The sequence below is a fragment of the Callionymus lyra genome, chromosome 10 (assembly GCF_982586985.1).
Source record: "Callionymus lyra chromosome 10, fCalLyr1.hap1.1, whole genome shotgun sequence".
NCBI lineage: Eukaryota > Metazoa > Chordata > Actinopteri > Syngnathiformes > Callionymidae > Callionymus > Callionymus lyra.
The window spans coordinates 23062346-23085459 of NC_141827.1; the positions used below are offsets into that span (position 1 = coordinate 23062346).

General features: G+C 37.6%; 1 protein-coding gene across 1 annotated transcript in view; it reads left to right on the plus strand.

Moving 5' to 3' along the window:
- Positions 1-23114, plus strand: part of snta1 (syntrophin, alpha 1) — a 39482-nt gene that overhangs the window by 12057 nt on the left and 4311 nt on the right. Inside the window, exons 3-5 of the mRNA XM_087801482.1 lie at positions 21892-22087; positions 22283-22472; positions 22935-23065. Of these exons, the coding sequence (XP_087657608.1) occupies positions 21892-22087; positions 22283-22472; positions 22935-23065 (517 nt within the window). The remainder of the gene's footprint in view (positions 1-21891; positions 22088-22282; positions 22473-22934; positions 23066-23114) is intronic.

Below are 23114 nucleotides of genomic sequence, written 5' to 3' on the forward strand. Positions count from 1 at the left end.
TCTGTAAATTCTGCAACACTAGAGTCAAATATTATTTATATTAAGGGTTGGATAACATATTGATACAGCGATTTAACGCAATATTTATTTTCCCAATACTGTTTTAATATTTAACAGCACTGTATCAATTTTAAAAAAAGCATTGATTTTATTTATTCATTCATTTTAAGTTACATTTTTTCATTTATTTAATAATAAAATCCGGCGAGATCCCTGGGATGACTGAGGACTTGAGGATACAGTGGACTCCAGCAGCTTTTAAAGCTTTCGACTTAGTTTGGTTTCAAAACAAATGAAAGCAGTTACGACTTCTTCAAGAGTCATGTGCTCTGTAAATTAATTAAAATACTGTATCGATATTTAACAGCAGTGTATCAATAAAAAAAAAACACAAACATTTATTTTATTTATTTATTTTTAGTTTAATTATTTTTTATTTATTTATGATAATAAAATCCCGCCAGATCCCGAGGATGACTGAGGACGAGAGGATACAGTATTAGTATTCCTTCAGTAACACAATATATCGTTGCCCCTCTATCGCATCGCCACATTCTTGCCAATACACATCCCTAACCAATTATAGTTACTCTCATCCTAAAAAATAGCATCTTCCGCCTGAATTTTGTTCTGCTTATTCTTGGTAGTCCGAGGGTGGACTATATCCCAGCTACAAAGGGTGATAGGCGAGGGACACCCTGGTTAGGTGAGCAGTCTATCCTTGTGTGTTTTAAAGCAGAGACAATTATATACTTTACATTTTTTTTGTAAATAGAAAAGAAACAAGCCGGAGTTCAAGCCTCTTCTCCTGCCTGGCCACTGTGACGAAGCCAGATTGAAGAGAAAAAGCTTTATTTGTACTTTGATCAGACGACCTTGAAACATTCAAGTAATTAGTTTGTCTGAAATGGCGCGAGGGATACAAAGACGAGAAAATAAGATTTGGGCAATGCTAATGAGCAACGCTGCACACCATCAAACACTTTTGACACAAAGAGTGTGTTGTGAGCTCATGTCAGGCTGGAGAACGGCGAGGTGAGCGGACCTGCTGTGTCGAGGCAGGTTTGCGGAGGAGCAGCGGGAGTTTGCTGTTGTTTTGTTCTCACTCCTCCTTCCCTGTCTTACTCCTTCTATCTGTTTTTCATCAAATTATTGGAGGAGGCACATGGCTGTGAGCACCAGGCCAGCAAGTCTGATCCCACTTGATGAATTTAAGATGAGATCTCCAGTTGAAAATTACAAAGAAAAGTGTTTTATAAAACATCTCTTCCTCTTGCCAAGTCATTGCATCACTCAAATGTTGCCTCACTGCTTTTTTTTTTTTTAAAGAGCAACACTTAACTTTCTTTTTTTTTCCATGTCAAGGCACCTTTTGATGTTAACCATAAAACACAATAGGAAAGTAAGTCAAACACAAACTGCGATTAACATTTTCCCTCCACACGGATATATCCCTGCTAGTATTACTGTTTTTAAAATTTCAAATGTATGGATGTAGGATGGATGAATAGATGGATGGTTGGATGGATAAATATCATTTCACTTGGGTAAACAAATCCTTTGGGAAATTTGATTAGCGTACAATTTGAGTCATAACGCTTAAATTTATTAAACCAAATTAATTGTTGCTCTGTTATTAACATTCTCAATTGGATATTAGAAAATTATAAGTTTGTTATTTAAGCACAGATTTACAGAAATTAGATCTTCAAAGACATACAAGATAGTAAGTGTCGTAGAAGTGGAACATTTAAACTGAAGCTCTTGCTTAACCAACAAGTACCGTATTTTCCGTACTATAAGGCGCACTTAAAAGCCTTTAAATTTCTCAAAAAAAGTGTGTTTTATAATCAGGAGTGCCTTATATATGAACATTACCTGATGGGTGACTTGTTTAGAAACACTTTCATGACTTTGCGCCGACTGAGGCGACACGCCGTGGGCGGAATTACGCCATTGCGTCGTCACGGGTGGGATTAACGACGCACGTTACATCATGGTGGATGGCTATGGAGTAAGATTACTGCCACCGTTTTGAGCGAGTGTGTCTTGGTTGTTGTACACTCAAAACCTTTTTTTTACGCAAAATCACTTTGCTGCGCACTCAACCAGTCATACACGTGCGTTCAACATGTCATACACGTGCGCTCTAGCTGTCATACACGCGCTCAACTTCTATGCTGCGCACTCAACATTTGTCTCTCACGCTGCAGCTTGAAGCTTTTTAGACATCATTTGAACATCATTATCATGGGAGTGAACAGAGTTTTCAGAACGCTTAATAAAGTTTGACTTTATCTGACTGTTTTGTTGACATTCCCTTTAGCACAGCTTTATCCAGTGGATGCATAACACAACCCCAGTCAAACGTTTGACTGTATCTTTTATTCGGTGAGCCGTATTTATGAAAACGGTTCTAAAATAGGCCATTCATTGAAGCTGCATGTTATAATCCAGTGCGCCTAATAGTGCATTTGACAGGGTATATGAGTTGCTTTCTCCTGTCTTTAATTTTTGTAAAACCCAGCATCTTTTTAACAGCATAAAGTTGGTACATAAAAGTGAAGGATGGTCATAAATCATCATTTTTGTGACATAGCAAATTGTGACTTTCCTTATCCAAGTTGGCCTATTGTACAGTATTATCAACTAAATAATTTCAATCATTCATTCATTCATTTTCTTCCGATTATTCCCTATGGGGGTCGCACAGGGAGGGAGCTTTTCCCATTTTCTTCGGGCGAGAGGCGGGGGACACCCTGGACAGGACGTCGGTCTGTCGCAGGGCAAACAAAGACACACAACCTTTCAGAAACACACTCATACCTACGGACAATATCCCCAAGTTCTCAATCAACGTCAGTATGGTTTTGGACTGTTGGAGGAAACCGGAGTGCCCGGAGTAAACCACGCAACTCGGGAAAAACATACAAACTTCACACAGAAATGTCACAAATTGCCTTCCTTCCCTCCCGATATTTTTCAGTTGATATATCCTGTCTTTAATGTGTATAAAACAACAACTCTGTCTCTGTATTAGTGAAGGGGTTACAGGTTGATATGTAAAAGGTTGGACATGAAACATTATTCTTATGTATCAAATTACTCTTTGTAACTAAACTTAACTGAACCAAGTTAACGTTCACATTTTAATTATTTTCTAGGCACCCTCATGTCGACTCAAGGTTGGGATATTGTAATCTGTTCATTTTTAGAGTTGGAGACAAAAGCCCAAAGATGCATGCAAAAGTAACATTTAAAAACACCCAAAAACTTTGGATGTGCTCGTAGTAATGTCTATCTTGTATTGAAGCCTCGACAAAAGTAGTTGTTCTAAATAAACCATAAATGATCTGTACTGTCGGTTAAACTATTTGAATAATATAATAATTATTAAGGTTCAGATTTATATTCAACTGATAAAACTCATTGAGTCTATAATCCTTCATATTAAACAGTTTTATTATTAGTATATTTATTAGTAGAATTTGAATTTTTCTTTTTCATCTTTCTCATTAAATAGATCGGACACAAAAAAAAAGAGCAATTTTGTATAAAGACCCTCCTTAACAAAGTTCTGTTGAGTAAATGAATGGGAGAGTTTTTGGGGGATATTTTGGCAGACTATATGGTGAGCAGCTTCAGTCAGTGAAGCAGATTCAGCGAGAGAGACAGCCAGGGGAAATCATCGTCCCCCCTCCCCATCTTTACTTGTCCACAGTCATGCAGAAATGTGTTGATAAGAGACAGCTCAACCAGTGTTGCTCTGTGATCCGTCATGTCGGGAATCATTTCATGTGGGGAGTGAGGGAGGCTCGGGGGCTCACCGAGGGGACGGGTTTGAGTGGGTGGGTGCAGGCGGTCGTCTCTGCTCGTCTGTGTTGGAGACTGCTGGGCACTTGGTCGAGCGTCAAAGCTGATTGAAGGCACAAGGACATTTCAGGACGTGGAAAAAAAAAATTCCTTGTGAATTTGTTGTTTATGTATTGGCATCTTCTCAGGGAGCCAATATGTAACTTCACACTGACAGTTGGTTAAAGGTCAGGGTAACAATCGCTCTGCATTTGTTTGTTATGCTGAGGGCATTTTTGACTACAACAGACAGCCTTAGTCGAAGGAAAACAGCCTCTTAGCATTCAAGTTCCTGGATATACAGCCATTACGCAAACACGTAAACCATTATATAAGTGTTCTTGTGGTATAGAGATAACAAGCGAGAGTTCGTCATAAACCATAAAAAAAATAAACATATTTAATTCCCCTAATATACATTACTTGGAATTTCGTGATGAACCCCCTGTTTCCAGATCTAACAGTTTGAATCCCCAGCACAACATAACAGCCAAAACCCGAATGAAATTCTGAGTGTCCAACAGAGAGTCAACGATTTTTTTTGTGGCGTTATTAAGTTGTGTTTTGATTTCTGTACTGCAATACTTGAAACAAACTTTAGAGTCATACCTCGAGGGGTGATTCATGTTTCAAGTTTGTTTTTTTCCAGCCAAAGTTTGATTAACTGTTTAAACCGAGGATGACACAGCTGTTTATAAAAGAAAAAAAAGAAACGCTTTGAAAACCCCGAAAGTTTAAAGAAGACGAATAAGGCAACATTGGCAGTAAGTAATACACTAAAGGAACAGTCTATTTTGAGATCCATCATCTGGGAATTATTGTAATCAGAATATAATCAGCGCAAATTAAATGAAAAACTGAAAAATATATTTATTTAGATGGTTCATAAATATTTTTTGTTTTTTTACTTATACTTTCATGAATGTAGTAACACGGGAATGAATCTGCTGAGTGTAATAACGTTTTTGAATGCCCTCCAGATTTTTAAACTCTAGTTTCTGCTCATTATCTTTTTCACCTTGTGCTTCCTGCTAGAGCGCCTCCTGTAGGTCGTAAACCCGTAACAATCAGATAAGCCACATTGTTGTGTGAAAAACCGTGGCCCACAGTAATGATTGTAAGTTAAAAAAAATATTGCACAAGTCATCAAGTTATCTAAAGAGAGCCTCAGAGTATTGGAAACTAGAAGTCTTGGTGACCGCGGACGTTACTCTCCGTGAATAAGAAGCCAGGTGAAGTCAATATGTCTGCTTGAATAAACTGGAGAGCATCTCTAAGATCCCGAGAGAAGGACACCCTTTGTCCTGGTAACTTGCTGCTCTTGTCACCCACGGCATTAAAATGTGATGGAATAATCAATGCGTATGTATGTGTGTGTGTGTGAGAAAGAGAAAGAGACAGTGAACACCTGAGAGGGTCAGATAAATATAACAGACCAGATGAAACCATAAAGACACAGCTGCCTTCATTTCCTCCCGGCGACATTTACAGCCTTGGTCTGTGTGTTTGTGTGTGCACTTGTGAGCATGTGTTCATGTTCGGACGTGCAGTTGTGTCTCCTTTATTACGGCGATACTTCCACTGTGTCTTCATGTGTGACTGCCGGAAAAGAACGAATGAATGAGAGGTGAGAAGGTCATCCGGATTTATTTCTTAATTTATATCGATTATCGCATGAGATGGAGGATCTGTGTTTGCAGAGTTGTCTTTCGTACAAAAAAGGTGAACTTTTGACAAATAGACAGTGTGTTATTTTTATTTAGCGTTCTGACAACACCGTTCACTCCCATGGTAACGATGTTCAAATCATGTTTAAAAGGCTTCAAGCAGCAATGAGTGAGACTGGTGTTGTGAGCAGATAAATGTTGAGTGCGCAGCAGAGAAGTTGAGCGCGTGTATGACGGCTAGAGCGCACGTGTATGACATGTTGAACAACGTGTATGACTGGTGGGGCGTGCAGCAGAGTGATTTTGAGTGTACAACAACCAAGACACACTCGCTCAAAATGGTGGCAGTAATCTTACTCCCTAGACATCCGCCATGATGTGACGTGCGTCATAAGTCCAATCACGTGATGACGCAATGTTGTAATCCCGCCTACGCTATGTCGGCTCGGTCGGTGCAGAGTCAAGAAAGTGTTTTTAAACAAGTCACCCACTAGCTTTTTGAAAAAATTAAAGGCTTTTAAGTGCGCCTTATAGTACGGAAAATACGGTAAATAAATGCTTGCAATCAATATAATCAGACAGAGCATACCTTCATGATTCAAGTGGAACTACCATTATGTATTTTTTCATTCTTATGTAAAAGTTTATCTTGGGTTCACATTACTTCAGTGTCTTCTAGATCGCCCTTGCCTAAAGGATGTGTGTTCTGCAAGTCCAACAACATTTGTCTGACTTGAAAGTGCTCTTTGAGTATTCTGACTTGTCTTTTAAGGTTAAGGTCACCTCAGTTTAAAGTCATGCTCTAAAAGGGGAGGGGGTCCCAGAGGGGGTGTGCACTCACTTGTAATGGCTAAGGTTAAAGGTAGAGGTGCAAGGGTAAATCATTATGTCATGGTGAGCTCACAGAAGCACAAGTACAACTATGTGTGGAGGAAATTTTAACATGTCTGGTGGCACCATCTTCTTGTAATACAAACCAGATCAGTTAGAGTCCAGCAGATCAAATGCACCTTCGAGATATTTCTGTTGACCGCATTCAATCCTCATGAGAAGAATCATTGTCGTACTTAAACTGTAAAGTGTCTTGAGGTAATTTTTTTTCATAACATGACGGATATAATGTATATATAAAATGTAATTGCATTGTCTGGATGTGAGCAGTAGGATCACTTTTCCAAATATTGTATTCTTAACTTAGCTCAAAGTCAGCTTGACTGTCATCGAACCCTGAATGACACATTTGAGTTGTATTTTCTTGTATTTATTAGGGTCTAAAAAGGTTGGTCTAACATTTCACAGTCTGCAAACATTGTGACGCTTGCCCCGGACAAATTATTAAATTCCACAAAAAATAATCCTGTAAAAACTACTAGAAAACCCAATTTCCCGAAGGAGATCTCCAGAGGGATTAATGAAGTCAATCTAATCTAATATAATCTAAAGAAATTAATTACACAAACAGCGTATTCGCAAAAACTGAAAGGTTAACTGAGGTCTCACCTTAAGGCCCACCAGGGAAATAAAAGCCTCTGTTAAATTTGTCCTTATTTACATAAAAATGCGGGGACCCCTCAAGAAATTTTCCCTACTCTTTTGTGTCTGATATTTACGTACATGCTATTAACACTGATATGTTAATACTAGCTGTGGTGAGACACTTGACACTGTTAGCAGGACCAGGGAATAACTTTTGTCCTATAACAAATGTATACTTCTATACCTAAACATATTGATGTTGTTGGCATATTTGAAGAAGGAAGCTGCTTGGCCGAGGTCTGCACTTTAAGAGTGTTTCATTATTTATGCCTTTGTTTGCTATCGACACTTGGCACAGGATACTTTAAAGTCAGATTTTCTTTTTTTAATCAAGGCACTGCTAAGATGGTGTTTCTTGCTTTAACATCACATCAGGAGTTTCCTCCAAGTACTCTGATTGTTAATTGGACTGTGGGATGAAACCAGAGTTCAATTAATGAGTGTTTGCATAAGTGGTTGTCTGTCTATACTATAACTTTGAAACTGATTATGTACAAATGTTTTACACATATTTTACCATTATTTTATTGTTCTCCATGATTCAAACTATTTAATTAGAACTTGTTTATTCATTTTTCCTTTAATTTTATGCTTTAGATAATTGATTTGTGTACCCTTTGAAGCAAAAAGAAATTGCTTTTAAATCACATTGTTTTGTGATTTATATTTAAATAAAATGTACTGACCCCAGATTATATATATTTTTTTAATTGAAATATTTTATAAACGCTTTGTAATTCAGTTAATATTTTTGCGCTATTTTGTACTGGTTAATTCAGTATATTTATATAGTTTTCATTCAGGATAAATATCTCAATGTCTTAGTTCTTTGGCTGGGTGGCCCCTTCCAACAGTCTATGTATATTATGGCGTATACTGTATGTTTGGCTGTCCAGGGTGTCCATACCTGGCATGACAATGCAACCCTATTAGTGGAATAAAGGTAGACAATTAATACTTCATTTATTTTATACCCAAAATTAAACCAAAACTAATAAAAAAAAAGGTTTAAATTTGACAATTTTTCTTAACAACTCATGTCATATCAATGCAATAAATTAAGTTTAATCCATCTTAAATACACATCTCAACCACTTTACCAGACTTTACATTTTTAATTTCTCATATGCTCATGCAAACAGTCTTTTGACTCATATTTCTTTGTTCAGTCAGATAAGGTATTGCCATATTTTACTTTCCTACGGGTTTCCCACAAGGTCATTGTTGACATTTCATCAGTCACCATCTTTATCACGTTTACTTGGTCTCAAGCTATAATGGCAAGAAAAAAATATACCGCAGGATTTCATTTCATAGTTTTCGCTTAAACCCTCATATCCTATCTAAAACGGCAGTTCTTCAAGGACATGTGTGACTTGAGCCCATTAACAAAAGATACATATACGCAGTAAAAAGCGAGGTCAGCATATATCTCTATCTCTCTCTCGACAGATTCAAGCTTGGTTTGTGGAATATCATGCAGCTTGAGATGTGGAATTTAAAGCTCTTTCCTGCGGGCACCAAATTTTTTACCAAGAGTTCAATTCAGGTTCAAAGTGCCCTTGCAAATGTTTTCGGATTCAAAGTGAGAATTTTCCAATTCACAGTTTATAAACACGAATCGGTGTGAGATGTGAAACATCTGACAATTTGTGCCTGTTAAATATGCAAGAGACTCATCTTCAGGTGTTATTGTCACTTTTTCGTCCAAGCTTTTTTAAGGATCTCTGGGAAAATTTCGAGCTTAACACTTTTTTACTCCGCAATTGGTCACCAAGGATTTTCACGTTTTCCATAAACATTGAACGGACTTCTCATCATGCTGGATTGGTACAGTAACTGTCAGCTAGAGCATTCCTCATGCCCCTGTGACTGCTTGTATTTGCTTTTTTATCTTTTCTATTTTTGCTCGGCTGACTTTTACTGTCACCTTCTGACAAATGTGTGTAAAGTAAAGGCTGTAGAAAACACTCAAATGAAAGGGTTTTATAAACCTATAACTTGGACACCGTTGACATCTCTGCAGCTTAGACGGCTGGTCAGACGAGCTTCAGGAGTTTAATTCTTCTTCCTCAGAACTGTCTTGTGATGCGTGACAGCCGGAACAGAAGAAGCCTTCAAGAACCAAATACACAACGTTTTTTCCCCATTGAAACATTTGGTATTGATTGTATCAGCTTTTGTCTTGATGTCTAATATAGTCCTGAAAATATTTTTTGCCCATTCATAATTCATTTTAAATCACATTTCAATGGCTGTTTTTTTTTTTTTTATGAGAACCATTTCTAAAACGTTGAAGACTGGCGTCTCTATGGAAACGTCAACCAGGTTTTGGGCTGCGTATTCTTTTCAAATATTGCAGTATCTTTGAAAAATAAATTATAGGTTATCATTGTATCCATTCTCTGTCGACTTGTAAACAGTTTTCTCGGTCACTGAAATGACAATTTTTTATTTTAAATTGGTCCCAGAGTGGATGGAGTAATGATGTCATATCCTCCGCACAGTCGTTAGGGTAGCAATGGGCCGCTATTTGTTCGTGATGGCGGTTCCAATCCATCCAAGTCAAATTGTCCTTGGGCAAGACATCGTACCCTACTAGGCTTGCGGTAATATGTCTGAAGGATTGTGGGAGCATTTAGGCTAGATGTTGCAAACCAGTGGTAATGTAACACAAGCAAATGTCGCATATAAAGTAAATGTATAAATGTGCCTTTGTAATGTATTTTTTGGGTCATTAGGTTCAACGGATTATAAGATGCATCATCAATGGACGTGTATATTTTCATAGTTATGGCCTCACAGAGTAATTCTACAGAGCCTCGCAGAGTAATTCTACGGAGCCTCGCAGAGTAATTCTACGGAGCCTCGCAGAGTAATACTACGAAGCCTCCCAGAGTAATAATACAAAGCCTCGCAGACTAATAATACTGAATCTTGCGGAGTAATACGACAGAACCTCACAGATTAATACTACAGAACATCGCAGAGTAATAATACGGAACCTTGCGGAGTAATACTATGGAACCTTACAGAGTAATACTACAGAGCCCTTATGAAGTAATACTACAGATCCTCTTGGAGTAGTAATACAGAGCCTTGAGCCTTAATAATACAGAACTTTGCAGAGTAATACTACGAAGCCTCGCAGAGTATGACTACGGAGACTGGCAGAGTAATACTACAGCGCCTTAAAGAGGGATAATACAGAGCATTGCAGAGTAATGCTACAGAGCCTCAAAGAGTAATAATGCAGAGTCTCTGGTAGTAGTAATACAGAACCTTGCAGAGTAATACTGCAGAGCCTCCAAGGGTAGTACTAGAGAGCCTCATTGAGTAATAATATAGAGTCTCGGGGAGTAATATTACAGAACCTTGCAGAGTTATACTATGAAGCCTCACATAGTAATACTACAGAGCCTCAGGAAGTAATACTACAGAGCCTTGTGGAGTAATGCTGTACTACGAAGCCCAGAGGCTTATACGTCCTAACTATTTGTAGAGTCTAAGGTGACAAATGTGGCCGATTACAGCTTGCATAAATAATCCACATCAAATTCCACTATGATGTTCAATTAGCTTGTGATTGTTTGTGTTGTTGTTCCTATGGGCGAGTAAGCATTTTCATGCATGCAAGCCAGGCTTGTGCACTACAACTATTTTCAATTATTTTTTGTGAATTTGTTTCGTGAAATGACTCGTTGGAGCACTTCTTTAAGAATAATGCGAGATGAGGCTTTCTGCAAATACTGGAAAGGATCACTTGTTTTCGTCCTCTTGTTGTATGCCTCATCGGAAGAAGTCTGTTACTTTGGGGCGAACATGTCACCACAACTTCCTACACTGCTGTTCAAGTTGCACAATGACACAAATATAATTTATCACCTCATTAAAACTCGCTGCCTCCACATCTGTGACAGTGTAATTGCTACTTCTGAAACAAACCTTTCTTCTCCAGCCAGTGTCGTCCCCCCATAATACCACATTCCTTTACTAACTATCACTGGTCTCAAACTCCTCCTCATCACTATCCTTTTCCCCTCCATGATCAAAGAGCCACATGCATGTGAAAGATAAAAAACTTGCTCCTAATTTCACACATGTTCTTATCTCCAGATGTGGGTCATTCATTCTTAGGAACATTTGGTCTGTCTTAAATTGAAATTTTTAATCTTTGATTCAGTCGATTACTTCATTTAACCTTCGCTGATCCGCAGCTGTTTTATTGGAGATCAAATCACTCATCCTTTTACCTTTCATATGATGAATAAGGAACTAAATGAAAGAATTTGAGACTTCTTTCAAAGACTTCTTTTTATGCGCATATACTGACGAGTCATTACTTTTTCATGTTCGCTACGTCTTTCAGTTCTTTTAAAGTTTAAAGATGTAAAGTAATCAAACCAATCTAGGCAGTCGTTGAGAAGGCATTCTCAGTACATCAGACACAACTAGTAACATTCGATCTTTTACTTTTTTATTAATTCTACTGACTCTGAAAAGACAGTGCGGAATACTGATGGTGGTTTTTTGCAGGTAAAGTCATGCTTTCCTATGAGGCTTTTTGCAATTAAACTTATTTCAAATGCCAAAAAAAGAGCTTTAAATTGTGTGATGATGTCCTGTAAAAATAACAATGTGGATGGATGTCCTCGCTCTCTGAGTACTTTTTTAAAACAAGATTCTGTTTACAATTCAAATGTATGCTCTTGAACTATTAAATTTGTATTGTGCTCTCATCTAAGGTGATCTATATTTATTTAAACATTTTGTATAACTCTGTTCTGCTGATTAAAGCGAGCTTCTAATCCGAGCTTCGATTACATTAGAAAACATTTGTTTTGTTAGTTCCTCGCTCCACTGTTCACACACCATTAATCTCACACGGCTGTCAGTTGTGGGCAACGTCCCGCTGTGGAGCTTCTGACCCCTTCAAGCAACACTCTGTGCTCCCTTTCTGTCCGAGCCTGCTGGCCCGTGAAGACATTCTTGCTTATTTTCGGCACTGGGAATGGATTAACTCCATAAAATATCGCATTATTAAATCACTACCGGTCCCCAGACACCTTCTCCCACCACGGCTTTCGCGGGGAACCTTTTCAACCCCCTGTTCCCGGGGACCCTGATAAATGAACTGGCCGGTCTTTTCCGTGTTTGCTGAGATATCATGTTGGTGTCGACACATGCTGGGTGAGGGAAGGTCAGCGGTGTGTGGATCAATATATTCACAGAAATGCAGTTTACCTTGATGGATGGTTGAGCAAAGAATGTGAAATATGAATACATTTAAATATTGTTTTATAATATTATTATCATTATACTAAGAGATACAGAAGGAGCCACTTAGGTTGGATGAGGTATCATGCACTTCTTTTACTTGCACAATCCTTCATTTGCTACTTTGTTTGTGGAGCTGACCCTAGTACTCCTCATCTGAGAATAAATGGATACTGGCTGGTTTTCGCGAAACAATGGGGGAAAAGTCTTAAACCAGACGTGTAGTCTAGACCAAGAAACTTCTAAGACCAGGCAATGTAGAGACCAAGACAAGACCACAGACCGAGTCAAAACCAAAAACTTTTATTTTTTATGGCCCGAGACTGGTCAAGGCCAAGGCCAGTCTGAGAACTTGATTACACTTGAAAAAAAAAATGAACCAAGTAAAATATATTTCTTAAAAGGGTATTAAGTGAAAAAATGACCTAAGTGCTAGAAATACATGTCAAAATATTATTATATATATATTAAAATATTTCTGAAAATACACAAGCCTCCGTACTACAACCTAAATATGCTCACATTAACATTGTATATAGCTCTGTAACCCATAACATTACTGTAAATCTTAATTATTTTCGCATTTTTTATAGATCGCGATTATATTGCAAATGCAATAAATCGTCAGTCTGCAAAAATTGCAGGTTTTTTAATTTTGTCTTCTGCAATTTTTGGAAAATCTGCAGGCGGGTATTTTCAAACACTGCTACTGGTAGGATAGAGGCTCAATATCCGGTAATACTTTTTATTAAGTATGACTTGTAAGAAAGGTTTTGGTCTCTTCTGTCAATCATTATTAGTCGTTTAAATGTAAAATAAATGTTTCTATTGTGCTTTTATAGTTTATCAGTGAATTATCATGTAAAGCCCTAATTTGAGCATTATTAAAGTGTTTAGGTCATTTAAGTGAATCCATAAATAGTGTTTTAGCGACATGCCCTGGGTGACCCCCTCAGGTCACCACCGGGTCTGTAATTCTTTGAACACAAAATAGGGGAACAGAGGCAGAAAATACATAAAAATCTGTCACCCTGTCACTGTTATTGTAGAGATGTGGTTTCATTTTCAGTTACAGTCTTCAGATGAATCACTTCCTGTATTCGAATCGTTGTCCTCGTTTCTCCTTCTTCAAAAGTTTAGTCCAAAGTTAAATTCTCGTCTCAAGACATGATATCAAGCTTATCACTCTCCGTTCAAGTGTCCTTCACTTGTACTGTATCGATTCAAGATCGCTATCGCACTGTGTGTACCATGCGAATGTGTGCACAAGAATGGGTTTAGTAGTCGCTGCAGACATCAGCGCTGCCCCCCTGCACTCTCGCTCTCTCTCCTCCACACCTCCATCCCCCTTAGGGTCGACGTTTATCTGCAATTTTAATGAAGTGGGATGGAGCGGCGTTGGACTTATGCTAATCTTTCAGAGGAGGACCAATGTTTCACAGTATTTTAGATAACATGGATGAAGTTCTACATTTATTTGTTTAATATTTTACAAATGTTACACATATTAGGATTAAATGTCTTACCTAAGACGCTAGCCTTCGTAGAAGCTTTTAAAAAAAAGTTTATTTTGAGAATTTATTATTAGGTTAAATAAATCCCTCCAATCTATTTAGTTGTTGATATGATTTAACATTTAAAAACGTGTCCTATCTATGAAAAATTAATCTGAATTATGTGACACATTTTATTTTTTAAGAAAAATATCGCTATAGGATAAACAGACTTTGAAACAATAAATATAAATACAGAATTTTTCATAAAATAATAAAGAAAAGTTTACCAATGAAACAGGAATTAAGAAGAAGAATTAAAAACAAGATTGTGTTTATTTGTGTTCCCTATTTAATTGAATATTTCAAGATAATTGAAAGTATTAGTAAAATTAGAATTTATGTATAGTTTGTTTCTGTCATGTGTGCACATTTTACGGGTTAAATAATCTGATGCTAATTCTATATATACTGTATAATTATAATACATATTTCCAATAAAGGACCAATTTATAAAAAGACAAAAATATAGGTGTGGATAAAAAGGAGTTTTCACAACACTGATTAAGACATTAAACTATAGTTACAGTAAAGGTACTTGAAATTAAAAAAACAACCAATAAAATGTAAAGTCAACATAAAAAAAAAAAGAAGTCAATTGAATTTTAAGAACAAAATACCAAGACTAGGAAAGAACTTTTGTGTGTCCGCCTGGTCCTGGTCTGAGTCGGTAAAAAAGGGCTGAATGTGCACAACATAGCACCGATGTATAAACAGCAGTTATTTTTACTAGTAATTCCAGGCTCCTTCTTCAACACTTCAAGTCTTTTCTCTCTGGCGTGTACAAGCCACTCACTTCTTCTCCCCTCTCCTGACCTTAAGAGAGTGAATAAAACAGCGAGTGTTTCTTTTGTTTCGCTGTAATATATGACGTTGTTTTGGCCCTGTACATGTCTTCCTCGTTGGTGCGCTAACATTGAGTCATTGTTTGGTCGCTGTGGTCTACAGAGCCCAACTGCGTGCTTGTGAGGTCACCGACTGACCAATGACATTCCATCGACTCCCACGGTTGCCTGGTAGCCAAAACGGAATGGCTCGCGTGTTGCGTTTTTTAGTGTCCCCCGTTTCCTCGAAACAAGGAAATGAGAGATTTAGAATTCACCGAGCAGGATTTTGTTCAATCCTCACCTGGGATTCTGCAGAAGATTGCAGAGATTTAGTAGTTTGACTGGTTTCCAGATAAGCTGAAGTATTAACAGTGCCATCTCAGCTAATTTTAACTCTGTATTAAGTGTGCCATCTCTAGTATTCATGACATTTCTGGCTGAGCGTAGCAGTTTTTTTCAACACGCCCGGGTCTTCTAACTTGATGTTTCATCTGTTCTTCTTGCTTTTCCTCTCCGCCAGACCTCGTACTGTACTCCTATTACACTCTAGTGTAACATGAGGCACAACTGCCCCCCCGTCCCCCCGCCTAGAAAGTCATGTTTTCTTTGGGTAGAAACTGATTTCAATTAAATGTGACGCTGTTTCTACTTGAGAATAACTTGCTCATTTATGGAAGTAAATGTGTGTCACCAGACTTTGCATATAATTTTGAGGCACTTAATTTATACAGGATTAAAATCTGACTTTGAATTTTAAAGTCTTCAGTTCAAAGCATTGTTTTGCATTAAAAGATTTGATGTAAAAAAAATATGAGTGTAAAATAAATCAATATAACAGAAATCCTACGTAAAAATCGATGTAAAAAGAAAATCTATGTAAAATTAAATTAAAAAAAAATTCTAGATAAAAATTCAGTGTTAAAAAAAATTATATAAATTATACGTAAAATTTAAATGTTGTGTCGCCATGTAATGTCAGGGATCGATTGCTTCTCCTTGGTTGCCAGTACGTTAACACTGAATTTTGTTTACATCTCATTTATTACACTACATTTATTTACATTTAATTTTATTTTGCATTTAATTGTTTACACTCATTATTTTATTTTTTTTTCATAATGAATTTTGAATGTGTTCATTCATTTAAAAGTAAAACATCAGTGCTTGATGAATTTAGTTGCACATTTAATTCCATACTCGTTTGCATACTGCATCCCATAGTTGAAAAGCACTCTATAAACTTAGTGTCCCGAAATAGCACAAAATATTAACACCTTAAACCACGCTGCTGCTCTTATTGCTGACTCTAAATAAATCTGGATCTTATTTCACGACGAAACCTACTTAATAGAAACATTTACTTTTCATCTTTAGACTGTTGTATAATAGCTTACAGACCTACTGCATTTAAATAGAATTGTTTTAGGAATAAAGTTTCAAATAACAGTGTTTTCTTTTATCTTTTCTTCCGCTTTTACCTTTACGCTTATTTAACTTTTGTAAATTACTTTTAAGTAATGATTTTATATGATTTATTCACCCATTATTTTGAATTGCATGACAGTTATGCAGTGTTACCAAAACCTTTTTTAGGTTCTACTCTATGCACTTCATTATTTTAACATGTATAACCATTTTTAACGATCCCTTAGTTTTGTTTTAAGTACTTTATTATAATTTATTATTTAAAAAAACTTAACTCAATGATGTCAAATGTTGAAACTTTATTATTTTTAACTGAATTCTTTTTTTTTTTAATCATATAATTATTCAATAATCTCTATACATTTTTTGGGAATAATTTAATTATAACTTGCTATTCTAATTTAAATTATATATATATTTTTTTTATTATTTTAACATTTTATAAATTACAATATATTTTTATTTTTAGCCTTTCAAAATTTAGTATAAAGATGTTGATAATAAATGTAGTTTTAAAACATTTTGTTTGGAGTTTAAAAGGCTACAAATATTTTCATATTGAAATCTTATCATTTCTTACTCATAGTTTGATATTCTTATTCCAATAATTCAAAAATATTTTTTCTAAATTCAGTATTATTTCCTTTTAAATTAAATTAAATTTAAATAGTGTTTTTATAATAGTCGTTACGTTTCAATGAAAAAATGTAAAGTTTAAAATGTTTAGTTCAACCATTCAATATTTTGAACGTATTTACTGGTACCCAATCCCCCAAAGGAGATCTCCAGAAGGATTAATAAAGTCAAGCTAATCTAATTCCTTAATATAAAAACAAAATGATGGTTTACTATTTAGAAACATACATTGTATAAAATAGTACGCAAACTGTATTTATACAATTCAAACACGATAATAACGGAGTGCTGCACAAATGTGACAATAATATGGCATTAGGTGGTCATTAAGTTTTTACTGTATTATTGGAATTTTAAGTGAATTGATATTTAAAAAAATATTAATATTATACTAATGACTACATTGTCCAACAAATACACAACCATAACACAACCTTATCTCAAACAATATCTTTACTCAATGAAACTTTTTTTAACATATTTAAAGCCACATTTTTACCCTAAATTAATAACTAATATCATTTTTATTGACACATAGTTGTCTCAGTAACTTACAAGACTGATTCTAGTGACAGTGACTACAGAGTTTCTTCAAGATTAGGTCAAGCAGGAAGTGTGATGGTTCAGGACGACTCACTTTGTTCAACTTCCTGCGTTCTCACGTTCCGCAGCTGCTGTGCAGGGGTTTTGGCAGCTGCTGTCAGGCCGACATCACACCACAGACAAGTGTGTGTCAAAAGTGTGAAGAAAGTTTCCCTCGGAATGAGTGTCTCGTGTGTGTGTGTGTGCGTGTGAGAGTGTGTGTGGTCGCCTGCTTGGCTGGAAGGAGCTCTATTTTCGGGGGGAATGGTGAAAGTCGCCTCGCTGACCCCTGTTGTGCGGGGACTCATCTGCCTGCCCTCTGACTCTAATCCGGAGCAAGAGCAGCACTTCACACTTTCCCGGTGAAACAGGAGCTCTACCTTCAGCCTCATGCTTGCTCGCGTCCTCACAGCTATTTTTACCTCGGTCCTTCCAGACCTACACCACTTCCCCTGCAATCAAGTGTGTGTGTCGGTGTGTGTGTGTAGGCGTGTGCGCGCTGGATGGTGCATTTGAATAGAGAATGAAACCGTGTCGTTTTTGACTTGATCGTCATCGTCTCTTTTGATTGAGCCTGATTTCAAACGGATCAAGTAAACACACTAGTGTGGATCTTCCTTCTTCTACTACTTCTACCTCTTCTACTACTTCTACCTCTTCTACTATTCTACCTCTTCTACTACTTTTACCACTTCTAACACTTCTACTACTTTTACCACTTCTACTACTTTTACTACTTTTACCACTTCTACTGCTTCTACTACTTTACCACTTCTACTACTTCTTCTGCTTTTACATCTTCTACTACTTTTAGCACTTCTACCACTTCTACTACTTCTACTACTTTTACCATTTCTACCTCTTCTACTACTTTTACCACTTCTAACACTTCTAGTACTTCTACTACTTTTACCACTTCTACTACTTCTACCACTTCTACTACTTCTACTACTTTTACTACTTCTACTACTTCTACTACTTTACCACTTCTACTACTTCTTCTGATTTTACATCTTCTACTACTTTTACCACTTCTACCACTTCTACTACTTCTACTTTTACCACTTCTACTATTTCTACCATTTCTACTACTTCTACCACTTCTACTACTTCTACCACTTCTACCTCTTCTACTACTTCTAATACTTCTACCACTTCTACTACTTCTACCACTTTTACTACTTCTTCCACTTCTACCACTTCTTCCACTTCTACCACTTCTACTATTTCTACCACTTCTACCTCTTCTACTACTTCTAATACTTCTACCACTTCTACCACTTCTACCACTACCACCACTTCTTCCACTTCTACCACTTCTGCTATTTATATTATTTCTACCACTTCTACCACTTCTACCACTTCTTCCACTTCTTCCACTTCTAACACTTCTACTACTTCTAATACATATACCACTCCTTCTCCATCTACTCCACTAGACGTGACAGAGTGGGTACAGAAACGTATCTTTGTCTTCGCTGGTATTTCTATTTCCTCATTAAATTCTGTATTTTTCTGTTTGATGTTTTTTCTTTTTTGTATCTTTTGAAGAAAGCTAGTGTGTAAATAATGCATTCATATTTTTCAAATATTAATTTTGTTTTCTCATTTATTATTCATAAAATTAGCCTCATTTTACTATTACACTTCATTGACGTAAAAAACACTTGTATAACTTATTATAAGACAATATTAACATTACCTTCACATGTAACATTTGAAAATACTATAAAAGCAACAAATAAAAATGGAAACAAGTTTGGGTTGTAACAAGAGAAAAAGTGGAAAACTTTTTGTATTGACGTAATTAAAAATTAAACAAACAAGACGAAGCAATAGTTGGCTCTCGATCACGATTTTGACTATAACTAATCCAAAGGAACTCGTGTGAATTTGGTTCAAATCCTAACCTTCACTCGCGTTGATCTCAGAGCCAGACATATTTTCTTTACTACTCATAACCACAAAGCACTTGGAAAAAAAACGTGTTGTGGAGGAGACGACCTTGGATTCCCGGGATCTTCATCACACCAGGGTGGTTGCGGCCGAACTGATCACATATTGATTATTGTCATTTTAGGAGCTAAACACCGGTTTCCAGGAGAAAGCAATACAAACACTTCATGAGAAAATCTGTGTAACTAGCAGGTTGCATTTATAGATGTGGCGACAAATAAGCACATGTTTTTCAAGTGGACGACCGTGGTCTGGTTCTGGTCGCCTAACTCTGTCATTATGGTTGTATGGATGTTGTTTCACTTCAGATGTAGACATGGAGGAAGCTGTTAATATTCATACATCCATTACTCAACGGCTTCCACGTCTGGTGCCATGAGGGACACCCAGTTGTTGAACAAGGATCCCAGAAATACTTTGTGTGATCCCAGGCAGGTTTCCCCGCCTCTCTTGTACCAATCGAAGAGGATAGAAGTCGTACCAGCTGGTTTTGGGTTTGTGAGAAGAAACTCATAGATAAAGATAGCTTGAATGTTTTTGGAGAACTCTGAAATGTATCAGTCATTTGTTCATTTGTTCGGAAAATAACGGAAAGAATTTTAAAAGTATGTCATCCTATATAAAATGAAACATTTTTTTCATCATCTCCCCGGATCATACACATGGCTTTTGTATCTTTGGGTTTCCAAGTTTCCTATTGTACCTAACCACACCACCCAGTGATGTCACATTCTGTGTCATGCTGGCTGTTTGTGCCTCTTAGCTAGAACTAAAGGAGCAGAACAACAGCCCTACCGTGGAAGATTCTTCAGACTATAGAGCAACTAATGTATTGATTTAAATGTGTCTTAAATAGATCTTGGACGTCTATTGTATCATCAGTTTGTACAAAACTCTTTTCATTGAAATATTGATATAAGAAAATGTGCTTAAGCCCCTCCCACTCCGAACATGTATTTCTCAACCTTAAATCTTAGCAAACCACACCCACTATGCTGTTATTGGTTCCGCACCTAGGCTTGTCACCTCGCATCATCAATTCAAAAGGTCTCCAACTCCAAGGGACATATAGAAAGAAGCAGGCCGTTCTTCGCTGCTGCAGGAAGAGCGAAGCCCATAATTACAACATAATGCGCTCAATTCTCTTAACCTGCACTGAGATTACAAATGGGGGAGAACTTTATAAAGTAACAAGTTCAAAACATCATCATGGTGAGGGACTTACTGCATCTTAGAGAGGAAGACTTCAACATTTGAAAAATAGCGATGGCTGCCTGAATGGCTTAACAAATAATACATATTGTTAAGGGAATAAAAGTAGGGAAAGTACTCTCTTAAAGTTTTTGTTTCTTTATATATGTTGAAGCTGTCTTTTGCAAATGTCCCTGCCCCTAGGCTGATGATGTTTGGGGGCCTTGATATGGTGAGGTTTAGACTCAACATTAAGAAATCCTTTGTGCATTTTATAATATTGAACTTTTAGCATATTTCCTTACTATTGCATCGTAATTGTATTGATCCCTGGTTGTAATGAATATTTCCAGATCCCCCCTCATACTTAACACTTCTGGGTTTATCTACTATTTGAAGAGTACAATACCAAACAATATCCTGAAAGTGTTCCTCAGTCTGAAACCTTTTTCTGCTGATATTCTTAGACCTTGTGCAAATAAAGGATTGGCTTTCAAACAACTTCTTCCATTATGTAGGTGTAACCAACAGAGGCCGTTCTTCCCAGAAACGCCTTTATAAGGAACCTTTTCAACTTGTAATGCAGTCATATTTGACAACAAGGAGTCAGTAATGCATCTTTGCTACTTCCACTCTGCCTGACATTACAAAAGCCATTGGCAGCAGATATGAGGAATTTTTACATTTACTTTTTTGGCAGATTTAAACCTTTTACTTTCCTTAAAACTAATGTGAAATTCGCGTCAGCTTTTTGTTTCCCTAATGTTGTGTCCAGCCATGATCAAATAAGTAAGTAAGTAATTTTTATTCGTAAAGCCCTTTTCCAGACCAGGGTCACAAAGCGCTTAAACAATCAAAACAATATTCAATAAAGTATATACTTTAAAGGTCAAGATAAAACTGATAACACAACAGGAGTTCCAGAAAAATAAGGAAAAGCCTGAACAAATAGAAACGTCTTAAGATGTTTCTTAAAGGAGTCAGTAGACTCCATCAAGTGCAAAGAGAGAGGAAGATCGTTCCAAGCTTAACCCTTGTGTTATCTAAGGGTCAAGGTGACCCAAAAGGAGGCCCCCCTTCTGGGTCACCTTGACCCTTAGATAACACAAGGTTATGGTGTATCTAAAAGGAAGAAGTTATTAACGTTATCAATGTTATTTTTTAGGAAAGGTCTATTGAGGCATCAGATATTTAAAATTTGGAGGTGTTCTGAGAGATCCATCTGGATTCAAAAGTATTTTGCAGAATCCGTCACTGTCGGTTGCGAGTAAGCGCTGAATTTCTTACTTGTGTTAATTTGTTGTGAGGTTGAACGCTGGAGATGTTGCTGCGAGTGCCTGGAGGGTCTTGAGTTGGAAACCCTAAACATTCTTCTGTCTTGTGCTGCAGTGAAGTACATCAAGGAGATGTCGGCCTTCTTCAAAAACTCCGGGTCCACGGCGGCCGCCCACCCCTGGGAGTCGCCTCCCCCCACACCTCAAAGAGGGACAGAGCTCTCCCCGCCGGAGCTGAAGGAGCCTCAGAGTGTCCCGCTGAAGATGTGCCAGGTCTCTCGCAAACAGTGCCCCCCAGACACGGAAAACAGGTACTGCAACATCCTTCGACTCGGAGTAACAATCATTTTTAAAGGAAACACCCTGAAGGCATTTTATATTGTTTCCATCCGAAAAATAATTAGGAAACATATCGTCAGGTTCCACTCCCGCCACATGTCTTTCATTACCCTAACTGCCACTTTTCTCGCTCCCTCGTTCCCCTCCACATCCCTGCTCCCTGCCAGGTACTTCGAGGTGATTTCCTTCAACAGAAAGAAGTCTTTGTTCCTGCGGGCGAAAGATCCGGCGATGGCTCAGTCGTGGTACAACGCCGTCCAAGCGGGCGCCGCCAACCTCTTACCGAAAGTGAAGGAGGAGATGAAGAGCGTGCAGCACGGGCTGGACGTCAAACATCTGGGCTGGATCACGGAGCAGGTGCTTCAGTTATGGTCCCGGTTAAGATCGTTGGTTATTGTTGCACGTCAAAGATTTGAACGTAGATCAGAAGACAGGGACGTCGAGTCGACACAGATGTTTGTCATCACTTCCCAACATGCTGATAAGACATGTGTTATCAAACAAACATCCTTCCTGGCTCCACTATAAAGGCTTTTCGGGAGACAAGGAACACTTCAACTAGCAGAGCCAAGTGTAATTTAAACAACAAAGACAAGTGAACGCTGCGCTTAAATCTCTACCACATTCTTTGGCCTTTTTAGGCTCTTGGCAGCGATTGAAACCCAATCTGATGTTTGTTCTTGTGTTCCCAGTTTGACGACTCACTTTCTTTCTTCTCCTCTCCCCGACCACGTTTTTGTTCACGTCATCCCTCTCCAGGGATTTGGACGTAGCTTGAGTGGAATGTGTGGATTGTTAAGCAGAAATGTCTGTGCTCAGGTGGTGCAGGGTCCAGAGAGGGCCGTCCTGGCGATGCTGACCGACCGAGACCTGCTGCTGTTCCCCTCCCTGCCCGAGAGTAGAGACGCCCTGAGCAGCCCGACCAAGAGTCACCCTCTCATCACGACCAGGTACAGAGTTCCACTCCCGACTTAAATCACTTTACTGTTTCTGATTCAA